At 33.9% G+C, this 12,008-nt stretch overlaps 2 protein-coding genes across 3 annotated transcripts; both read right to left on the reverse strand.

The window, feature by feature from the left end:
* Positions 1 to 138: 138 nt before the first annotated feature.
* LOC114170408 (uncharacterized) lies at positions 139 to 1,704 on the reverse strand. Its single transcript, XM_028055885.2, has 4 exons — positions 1,503 to 1,704; positions 1,220 to 1,422; positions 661 to 1,105; positions 139 to 573 (listed from the first exon to the last, which is right to left on the reverse strand). The coding sequence occupies exons 1-4, from the start codon at positions 1,702 to 1,704 to the stop codon at positions 194 to 196; spliced, it is 1,230 nt and encodes a 409-aa protein (XP_027911686.2). The 3' UTR covers positions 139 to 193.
* A 5,518-nt stretch (positions 1,705 to 7,222) lies between these two features.
* Positions 7,223 to 10,278, reverse strand: LOC114168503 (multiple C2 domain and transmembrane region protein 5-like). 2 transcript variants are annotated; one of them, XM_028053345.2, is made up of 2 exons: positions 10,132 to 10,278; positions 7,223 to 9,869 (listed from the first exon to the last, which is right to left on the reverse strand). In XM_028053345.2, exon 2 carries the CDS (start codon positions 9,843 to 9,845, stop codon positions 7,527 to 7,529), a length of 2,319 nt encoding a protein of 772 aa, XP_027909146.2. In that variant the 5' UTR covers positions 9,846 to 9,869; positions 10,132 to 10,278; the 3' UTR covers positions 7,223 to 7,526. The 2 variants fall into 2 exon arrangements, with proteins under 2 accessions (XP_027909146.2, XP_085525548.1); XM_085669422.1 differs by having other exon boundaries at positions 10,045 to 10,187.
* Between the last annotated feature and the right edge of the window lie 1,730 nt (positions 10,279 to 12,008).

Genomic DNA, 12,008 nt, shown 5'->3' on the forward strand with positions numbered 1-12,008 from the left:
TCAGAGCCATGGCATAAGATGAATTTCTCTCTGTTAGCTCGAACGCCATGAGTCCACCTACATAGTAAGTATTTCTTGAACCTTGAAGCTTTGATTCCAACTTTTCATAAAACCCATCTTTCATATCTGTATTGAAGCTCCAGAATTTAGAGTTCCTTTGTGGCAAAAAGTATTGAACTCTCAAAAAAACAAATCAAATAGACAAGCAAATACCTTTGCTATCAACATGAGGAAAGTACATAAAGCGGCGTTGAAGAATGACATTCTCAACTTCTCCTCCCATGGCTTCTATTGTCTTGATCGCAAGCTCCGTGACTGCTTGTCCCTTAATATCAACAGAGTTGCCATAGGACCAGAATAAGAATATGTTAGAGCCAGCATAAAATTTTTGCATTGCAACTGGATGTCCTATTGTGCTGGGATCTTCCATATATTCACCAAAATAGTAAAATCCAACAGGTAAATGTTCTAGCCCGTTAATCTTTATAACAGTGGTGTAGTAGTCATTTGTCTCTACTTTGCTGAACAATTCCTTTTCAAGGTCACTTGCATCCATTACTTCTGTTTCACGCTCTGCCATAAGACTTGTTTAATCAGGTTTGAAGCTGGAGAAAATAGCACTACCTTACATAAATATGGAGCAGTAAGAATTTTACCTACCTATGCAAGTTGAAGGAAATGATCTGTAAGTCCTTCCATATTTTAATGGAAATGAGCCCGAGATTATTATCTTATCAAATTCCAGAGTTTCAACTTTATTTAAGCTCTTGGTCTTAACAGTGACACCGTCAGAGTTCCTCCTGATTGCCAATACTTCAGTGTTACAGCAAAGTTTTAAGGGAAGCGATTCAGCAATCTTCTGCCACAGACTAGTATATCCATTTTTGAATCGTCGAATTTTTCCAGCCATGGACGTTCTAGTAAATTCATGCAGGTAGGCATAAGGCATGTCTTGAGTAAATCCATATCCTGAAGCAGTGTAACCATAAGCTACAGATTTGGGAACAGATTTGAGTCCATGATGCTTAAGATATTCTGGAGTTAAGTCTGAAGCAATGTCACTAACAGCATGGACCCCAATACGATTACAATTCTTCACCTTTTCCTGACAATAGCACAAGGACAATTGATTGACCTCATACAAATTTCAAGTCGTAGAACTTAGAAAAACAAGCATTAGGTGTCTATAAAAGACTGAAAGTAGAGAGAAAAAACTAACTTGGATTTCCAATGTAAGTGACATAACTGATACATAATCATCAGCAACTTCAATATCTTGATATTTTCCAGTGGAATGATCAATGACAGCAAGCTTGTGGGAATCCAATTCTTCTAGTTCAGAGGCTGTCTCTCTTGCCAAGTGAAAAATGACTGGAGCACTGTTTGCTGCAAGAACTTGCCCACCCAGATCATAAACTTTTCCTGCATAGACATTTACTAGTGGTCAAAACCTATTGTCACTTTAATCAGCCAAGACTTAAGAGAGTGTAATCAAGATATACCTTCAATTTCTACTGATTCACACATGCCACCAACCGTATGATGTTTCTCCAAGACTGTGATGTTCTTATAACCAAGCCTGGCTAGTGCATAAGCTGCTGATAAGCCACTTGGACCAGCACCAACTATTCCAATTCTGGTGTTTTCTGCCAAGGAAGGGTGCAATTTGGAGAACTGGTCCTCTATTGGTATCTCTAGATCCATCTAGTATGATTTTGAAACCAGAAATATGTAAAACCTGTTAAGATCAAGTGACAAACTCAGTCAACACTATAAACTTCAGTAGTATTATACATGCATCATCCAACTCCCAACCTTTGGGAGCAAGGTCTAACCCAACTGATACAGAAAGATAAATTTCATAAGCCAACGCTTGGAGGATTTCTCGCACGAAACACAGAATAAATAAATAGTAGTTAGTAGTTAGTAGTTATGACTTAGCACACAGACAAATATACTGATTTAACAAGAAGTTCGTTGCTGTGATGTCACAAGTAACACATAAATGGGTCCAGATGCACCCTCCCTATAATGCATGCTATATAAGTCCTAGATTCAGAAATAGCCTCAGCATTGGGTCTACTATAGCGTGGAAGAACTCTAAATAGTCTGTTGGAGAACAATTCAAATTTCTAGAAGTCAAATCTTTCGAATGCTGTAGATAATATTTTTTTAGTGAAAGATTTAAAATTGAAAATGAATACTCAACATACTCTTTCAGAATTTAGAATAGTCTGGTAGAAAATTAAACTGAATGACGAAGAAACACGAAATGAGGAGAAGTTTTCACAAGGAACTCGAGAAATAGTCCACACCCAAAATAAATTCAGAAAAGACAAACTGATGGCAGTCTTTTTCATTGATCATTCGGCAACAGAAAATATGGAAACATTTCATCACTAACTTTAACTCAGAGGTGAGAAGTATGCAGTTTAACGTCAATCTTCTAAAGGACTTGATGTAATTACACTCATTGTGAGAACAAAAACACAAAGACAACACGTGCATGAATCAAACACATTAACCCGTGCAGAACCAATCTTGTCCACTGCAAACTTTTGAGCAATGTGCTGACAGAATCAGACATGGCGATTATGGAAGCAGAAAGGGTAACAAAAGAAACTATCACGTACCTTAAGTGACCATGCAACACGTTTGGCCGTTAACTGTACCAAGTGGATGCAAAATGGCAAGCAAAAGAAGTTTAAGAGTGTTTGTGAAAGAAGGGTACGTAGCTTCAGTTTCACACACTGAACTGAAGTGGAAGATGCCGAACTCGTTGTTATATATAGAAGTGTTAGCGTATAAGGGCTCAAAAAATAGAGACAAGTAGATTATGATGATAATGATGTTTATTATGCGGCTTCGATAAGTCCCAGAATGCCATCACCGTCTGTGAAGGATAATTCAACAGAGGATCAGGAGATATTCCAATTTGATTCTTCAGTATCATGCATGTTAATTACAGCAACACTTAGGAGAATCCATATGCATGCCAACAATTACAAATTACAATATGATCTTACTCGTCCATGCTCCACAAATATCAGTTTTTTATGTTAGCAATAACAAAATTTTATAGTCTTGTATCTTATTATTTACCAATTATAATGAACATCAGAGAGATATATGATGGGTTGAGAAAGAGACAGACGAAAAATTACATTGAGTAGTGTTCATAATTTTATATATATATATGAGTTGGTGATGTGGAATTATGCCTTACAAGATACGAATTTCTGCAGATTGTTAGTTGACTAAGGAGCACCATCGGATAACGGTGGAACTTCCGATGATTGTCGTTGGATTGGAGTGGACTTTTTTTTTTTTTTGCAATTTTATATACCACGTTTGTAGTAAAAAAAATGGATCGTTATTGTTATTAATAAATAAAAAATGGATCGTTATCCATGATGTTAGTTAATGATGTTTCTTTAAGGTTAGCGTAATGATATATGTTTATACAGCGTAATAGGGAATGTTTATTTAGTTATGTTATAGTTGTGATTTACATTTTCTTGATTTTTTTTTTCCAGAAACCATGTCATTTATTTTGTCACTTACTTTTCTCTCTTCTCTTCACATCTTTCTCCTTAATCTGAAATTAGTAACGAAAATTATTTATGACTTATTTCCTGATATGATTAACATCAAGAAAGGGATAAATTATACACCTACACATGTTTCTTACATTTTTTTGGGTAGAACCGGAAGAGATAAAGTGGGAAAATGGAATAAATAAAAAGAGCAATAATGATTTATAAAATCTTAGTTTGTATAGACTATGGTGAGTGAAAAAAAAAAGAAAAAAATGTGAAAATTGAGGTTATTTGAATTAAAAGAAAGAGAGTAGAAATAAATAAAAGTAAAATATGTTTATTTATTATTCATTTTTTTAATTTTATTATTTATTTTATTATAATAAATAAATATTAATAAAAATAAACATATTATTAATTATGTTGAAAATATAATCCATTGCTAATTATTTTATCAATATTTATGACAATCAATTTTCTAATTTTTTCTTCTTTTCTTAGCTTGCTCCGTTTCCATCTTCAAATACAATCAAGTGTAAATGTATTTTGATCTTTTATAATCTTTAATTTGTACATTACAATTTTTATTTTTTTTAAATTTCATGAATTCAATCCTTCAATTTTGAAATTAACCTATGCGAATGTTAGGAATCCAAAAGTCTCATAGTGATAAAAAAAAAAAGTTGAATATAATGTAAAAAGAGACTTGTAAATTAATTGTCTTATATTATTATAATGTAAAAAGTTGAATTCTTTACATGAATTCAACTCAAATCTCATAAAAAAATTTATAGTATCAGATTTTATCCGAGAGGAAAGGTATCAATATTCAATATTGTCTTAAAAATTTTAGTTTTAAACTCCAAGTCACATTTACGTAATCTCTCCGTAATTAATTATTTTGAAAAAAAAAATCATTTAGTTCATTTAGTTCGTTACTTAAATTAGAAATGTGTGGATTATGAGAAAGGTAGAGGCGGTCCCAAATAATGTTTCATTGAATTTTATTGGCTTAAATACCTTTTTGGTCCTCATTTTCGTAATGTTTGTTGCGAATGGTCCTCATTTTGACAGAATATTTAAAATGATCATCATTTTGAACGAATGTTTAAAATGTTCCTCATTTTCGCAATTCGTGTTTTATTTGGTCCTTTTCTGTAACGTCGTTTAAATCATTAACAGAGCATTGTACAAGTGACACAGTTTGTATTAAGGTGTGTTACGTGTACTGTACAGGTGTGTGTGTGGTAATTAGATATTTGGGGTTAAATAAGTGAGCTAGGGTTTTGGTAAGGAATGTTTGGGCAGTTGGTGAGTTTTGGCAATCTTGTTCCTCCATTCCCAATTGGTGTTGCTGCAATCTTCTTCTTCCTGCAATCCCATTATATAGGTATGTTACGGTCTCAATCTTCTTCCTTTACCTCAGGTTGTAATCGTTGGAGGCAACCGTGTTGTTTCACTTCGTGCACTGTTGGTGGTTCAACGAGAAATGGCCCGATTTGTAGCTGCGGAGAGATGACAGCTTTGAGGATGGCAAAAACTCCAAAGAATATTGGTAGAAAATTTTGGGTACAATCTGTTTTTATTTTTGTGTTAATAATAAATTGGTTTTAATTTTTGGTTTATTGATTTACAGAGTGGTGGTTCCAATAATGTGGGCTGCAACTCTTTCAAATGGTGGTGTTGATGAAAAGATGTCATCACCATGACACAAATAAGACAAATTAATGATTTTAAAGTCCAATCTGTTTTGTACTATTGTTAAATGAATAAATGAATTAGTTTGATTATGTTGATATTAGTTCCAACATGTTCGAAATGACATCTTAATCTGAGCATTGAAGTAAGTGATATTGACCCAAGTCTGAAAGAAGTTAAATTCATAACATTAATTCATCCTTATCAAAATGCACTACATCAATGTTTGGCAAAAGTGAAATTGAACGAAGTTTAAGGAAAGTCAAAATGCAGTACAATGTTTGACTTTCCACTTCATTCCAAGCTCAAGAAAGACGAAGATGAAGAAATTTTCCTAATTGCAAAATTTCTCCTAAATTGAAAAAATTAACGTTAATTAGCCACCTGTACAGTACACGTAGCACACCCTAATACAAATCGTGCCATCTGTACAATGTTCGTTAATGATTTAAACGGCGTTACAGAAAAGGACCAAATAAAACACGAATTGCGAAAATGAGGACCATTTTAAACATTCTGTTGTTAAAATGAGGATCATCCGCAACAAACACTACGAAAATGAGGACCAAAAAGGTATTTAAGCCAATTTTATTAATATAATGATCTAAACAATATGATTGATATTTATAATGTTTCTATCAAATTTACAATAATATGGATTTTTCTATCAAACTAATAATAATATATTAGTTTAAATTGAATCGAGGAGTAAAAAATTTTAAAAATATTTTTAACTTTCTTAAACTGTATTTTATTTTTCTTGTTATTGTCAACAATGACTTTATTATGCCAAAATTTTATTAAAATATATCAATATTCATTTTGATATTTGTTCAAAGTTCACAAGCCAACCTTTTAGACTTAAGGAACTAACATAGCTAGCGATCTATGATACACCGATATTTTAATTTGTATCACGTATCCATGTCCGACACATATCCGATATCTTATTTAGGATACGTTAACGATACTTATCAATGAAGAATCTAATATATAAACCAATAATGTTTTTATAATGATAATAATGTATAAATTTTTATGTTAAAAATATTTAAACATTTGATTTTAATTTGAATTTGTACAAAAATAATCATATATTTTTCATGTTTTTTAAAAAATTATATATTGTTTAATATACATATATCACGTAATGTATTCTATTATTTTCAAAATTAATATATCGATGTATCTAATATATGTATTGTATTTGTGCATCGTGTATATATATATATATATATATATATATATATATATATATATATATGTGTGTGTGTGTGTGATTATATGAGGTGAGCACACTAAATGTTATATTAAATATATTTTTTTGGTCAATAAAAAAAAAAAAAACTAACATAGCATCTCCAGTTAATCTATTGTACCTAAATTTAAATTAAATATGCAAATAAATAGTAACTTACCGACACAAGTGAATCAAATATGTACCTAATCGAATCTTCTAAGGGTTCTTGTAATCAAAATGTCCAAAATTTAACCCTATTCCAAGATTGTTTAAATTGAACGAACTTGAAATTATGTACTCGCATGTTTGTATATCAAATTGACGCTACGAATTTTATTGCATAGGTAGACCTCGACGAACACAGCATTGTTATTTATTGCAACGCTATTCTAGATCTACAAAAGTGATCTGATTTTTCTTTTTTTGTTTTGATTCATTCTCATGATGAAAATGACTGTTGAAAACTTGTAAGCAGGTCAAATATATGATGATTGGCGTGGTAGGGTCTTCAAAAGTTTGGCGTAATGAAATATTAGATCCACATTATTGCTACCTTTCTTATGATAACGGCATTTCTGCTATAAACGTACAATTTCACGTTAGTTTACTCGCAACAAAACAACAGAGATGTCATGTCACTTTACACAAGTAGGCCCTCTATTATTCTCTTGCTTTATGGTTCATCAGTGTTCTGGTTTTTATATTCCTCACTCAACTAAGAACTAATATTTTGAGATATTTGAAGTTTATTTGAGAATCTCTTCGAGCAAGTATTTTTTTTCATGAATAGTAGTAACATTAACTGGTAGCAGAAATCGTTAAGAGAATAACAGAAAGGGAAGGAAATAAAGCTAATCCTGAAAAATTTTGCAGAGGAAAATCTAGCTACCAGGACTATCTTACTCTACTGGCAGGTAAAAGTTGGCACTTACGAAGTTAATTACTGAATGCAAATGAACATTACTGCAACATCATGAATACTCTCACTTTATGAAGATTCATTTTAACCAAGTAGTGCATGAAAATGAAGAGAGTTGAATCATCTGTGCTCACAACATGCTGTCTGATCTAGCAGGCATTCTTCTGAAGAAGTTGAGTGGAACTGATGGAAGTCTCCTGCGGAATCTGGGGTGCCTAAGCATGTAGAAGCCACTGAGAAGTGACACAACTTGAAAGGGAGTAACATAGAGAACAATAGCAGCAATGAAACAGAATGTGACAAAGAGTGTAGTAGCCCTTGGATCTCTCCAACTCAGCAGACTTTGGAACCTTTCTCCTTGTGTTCCTAAGTCTCCTACAACACTTTGGACTCTCCCTGCAATGCTTCTTAACCGGTCATATCTCATCCTAACAATATCTGGTGACCGTGAAGTTGGGAATGAATCAAACTCTTCATCTAATTCATCAGGATGAGCAGCATCAGCATGAGAGAGTCTAGTGTCCATGTGTGGAGGGTGTCTAGGCCTCCATCTGAAGTTCCAGATTCCAATCAAGAACAGGTACAAGAAGATTGTGGGGAGTATTAGCTCAGGGTAAAGAGCCAATATTATGAAAAGGACATGAATTAGAATGGTGGTGATGGGGTTTTTCCAGTTGCATATCTGATCAAACCACCTCCCAAAGGCTATCAAACCTCCAAGAACTTTCATTATCCTGAAGAAATTGGCTTTGCTCCTTCTCATACTCCACATATGAGAATCCACATCAAGCATGTATTCTACAACCTCTTTCCTCAATGGTGGCTCAGCTCTGCTCAACCTCATTGACACAATCTGTATGGCCTGATGCCTCAGACTGTCCAGCTGAATCACAGATAAAGGATGGATGTAGTGCATCTTTGGCAACAGAGGCTGGGAATACATGTACAACATATTGATGAAAGATGAGCTTGTGAACCTCACAGCCAATTGCACTTCTCCTGTTTTCTTCAAACCTGAAGTGTGAAGTACTAAAAGAGGATATGAATGTGTGTAAACTCTATCAGCTTCAAGTGTGGATAACCTGATTCTCACCTTCCCTATCCTAGAATCCTTTGTTTCACTACCTTTATCTCCTCCTCCTACACGACCATTGTCGAAGACTCCTATGGTAATAACAGTGCATGGATCAAACACTTCCCAAGTGTATTGCTCATTCCACTTTGGAGTGAAGCTATCTACAATAGTCCTAGTTCGGATCCACTTCTGCCCATATTTTGCCACACAATAAGCATCTGTGGTTCCTCTGCCATCTCTTGTCTTCATCGGCATAAGCCCTACTGCACTTATAATCCCCACTTCAAGAATTCCAATGCTAGGCTTCCATAGCTGCTTAGCAGTTGGTCTAAGATCACTGCTGTAATGAGTTGACTCATCCAACACATGGAACCCACCATCCAAACACAACCTCAAATGTATCTTGCTTGCGAATTTGCTCTCCTTCTCCCCTTCAACATGCTTCTCAAGATTAAACCACCTGCTGTTCACAGGCTTATGATCCAGCCTCCGCTGCACAACCTGCAAAGGGATCACACACCTTCCCAGAATCTCATCTTTGTTTGGTCCAACCCTGTCTTCCACGCTCAGAATCAAGGGATCCTCAAACGGCTCCGCAGCAACCAGCATCAAATCCTCGTTCCACATAGGATTTATGTTTTTACTTTGAGACAATCTAGTTCTAACAAACTTGCCTCCTAGATTAACCTTCACAAAAACCTCAGGATACCGGCTCTTGTCACTGGGAATCAAGTCCTGCGCTTCAATCACATTGACCCTGACATACCAGAGCTTGGGAGAGAGGTAAACTTTTGACCTTATGTTGGTAACTGCTTCGGAGCCAACCATTGCTGCATCAGAGTGCCAAGAATCAGGAAATGCCTCATCTGCTTGAGTCCCCATCCAAACTGCGAGCATTAACTCTCCTTTTGTTTTTACACCCTTGCGATCTTCCAGTCTGTACCACTGTGGAGCCAAAGGACTGTCTGGAGGAACACGTCTTGGGATCTCATTCAGATCAAACCACACCCTCCCGACAAAGTCATCTGAAATAACATCCTTATCTTTCACAATTACCTCCAACACCGAGGCTTGAATCCGGTCTTTTGAGAAGGCAAAGACCTGATTCCACTCAGGGTTCGACTTCTTCTCAAAATGCTTGGTGACTCCCTTGAAGTTTCCAAGCTTCACTTCAACATAGGGATCGAGACTTCCGGTCACATCTTTTGCAGGTAAGTCCGTGGCTTTCACCACGCGAACGTACAGATACTGCATCTGTTCAACAAGGTCATAGGTGGATGATAGCTTGTCCCTTGTCACTGCCCCTGCCCCAATGTTGGGAGAGGTCTCCTTCAAGGCGAATTCGTGGGAATGTGCAAGTGGCGCCCTCTGCATTTTCTTCTCTAGGTTAACAGTTAACTGCATCGATTTGAAACAAACATGGAAATTATGAACACATTGTTTTTCGATGAGCAGATTTTGCCTGAGGTGGAAATCACACGATATGGAACATGCAGAAACACAGATAAACAGCAAGATAATGACTTAAATTAAAGCATAAAGCAAAGCCAAAGAAGAAACTACAATCATTCACCTGCTTCAATTAATTACTCAAACCAAAACACAAATTGAAAATGAAAATGAACAAGTGCTGCATGCGTTGTTTGAAGTTCTCGCATACCTAAAATGGCTCTGGATTTGGGTAGCTTCCTTCCTCGAGGTGCAAGCACTGATCAGTACCATTGAAGTCTGCACCTATACATAGAAAAATACACCAAAATCTTACGTATATCTAACACACGTAGACACCCACGTATGACACATCGAACATGTCTAACCAGACTCACGTGGATACTTCGGATAATTTTAATAAAATGTTATTTGTTTAGGAAGTAATTTGATTTTATATAAATTGTAAAGTTTATTTGTATGATAAATAATAATGAGTGGTGACCTGTTTATAGATTTTACTGTGGAAACTAAAATGAAAAATAATGAGACTAAATTTTTAATTTGACCAACTTTAAAACAGGAACCACAAAAGGCAGCACATGCGAAGATTCTGGTCGGTCATGGCACTCTGAAGAATGTTTTTCTTTTGAGAGAGGGACAAAATTATAAACATGATTAGATTTTGAACTTTTTGAATCCGTTATATATAATATTTAGGTAATGTGTACGTTAGTTTTTTTTTTATATAATATTTAACTTTTTCTTTTTAAGTTTATTTAGATTTATATTCAGGAATGTAGAATTTAAATTCATATCCGATTTCAGTATTATTTCGAGAAAAATATAATAATAATATATAAAGAGTATTCTCTCTTTTGCATTAATATTTTAAAATATTAATTTTATCTTTAAAATATAATTATTTATTAAATATTTAAAAATTGATCGTTATTTTTATAAAATTTTTTATAAAATTGTTTATTTATGTTCTTATCTTTTTTATCTATTTATTAATAACTAATTTTTATCTTTTCTGATATATTTTACTTTATTTTTAATAAATATAATTTTATTTATATATTAATTTAATAATATTATATTATCATCACTTACTAATATAATATTATACATATTTACAAAATATGTACACATACGCGACGTTAATAATAATAATAATAATACTTAAGTCAAATTTATTTAAGAGATTTAATAATATTTTCAATGACGTCGTTAATTAGGACTGAATTGTTCATTGAAAAAGATAACATAATTTCAGAAAGAAGGTAGTACATGATGGTTGAGCGTTTTTTGTGTATTGCATGTGGCTGCTTTATTATGTTAATGTTGCGATGCAACTTTGTTGAGAATGTGGTCCAGCTATAAACCTTGGTTTCTGTTTTCTATGTTTCGTTGGTAAGAGAACAAAACAGAAACAACAAACGCAATTTTGCAGAACAGTAAAGTGAGGTCGGTGCTGTATTTGGTTTGGTTTGCACATTTTCTTCAGCAAATGAGATTCTTCGAAATGTCAACGATGCACAGCAACATTGGTGATGTTGGTCTCATCTCTGTGTGCGTTACTCTCTTTTTCTGTTCCACAAAAAGGTTGAAGCTCTAACCTAATACTGCATATGGGCTGCTTACAACAAATGACTTCGGCCCACTAAGAATAGGCCCACCTAAAGATTGTTACAATATCTGTCGTCAGGTTTGTTTGAATCAATTTTTGTATCCTATGACAAAATAATGGTAATATATATATATATAAACATGTTCAGTAACTTAAACAAGAACTTAAAATTTATTAATTATTTGCTGAGAATTTATTCTTTTAAATATTTAAATAATATATTTAGCTAATAATATGAATGAATACTATTTGAATCATGTTGAGATATATATTATATATGGTCTTCTATATTTCAAGTAGATCTTTTAAAATATGAAAAGTCAACTAAATCCTGCCGGTGAATGCACTGTATTTTACCCACCATTACTATGAAAGTAGAAAATAGATAATGATATATAAATAACAAAACCTAGTTTTGATGCTCAAAATGGTAGTAAAATGGGCTAGCCGGCCCGTTTAACACGGGCTGCGAGCAG

Source organism: Vigna unguiculata, chromosome 11, assembly GCF_037176805.1.
Source record: "Vigna unguiculata cultivar grain cowpea cultivar isolate G323 ecotype 2 chromosome 11, ASM3717680v1, whole genome shotgun sequence".
Taxonomy (NCBI): Eukaryota; Viridiplantae; Streptophyta; class Magnoliopsida; order Fabales; family Fabaceae; genus Vigna; species Vigna unguiculata.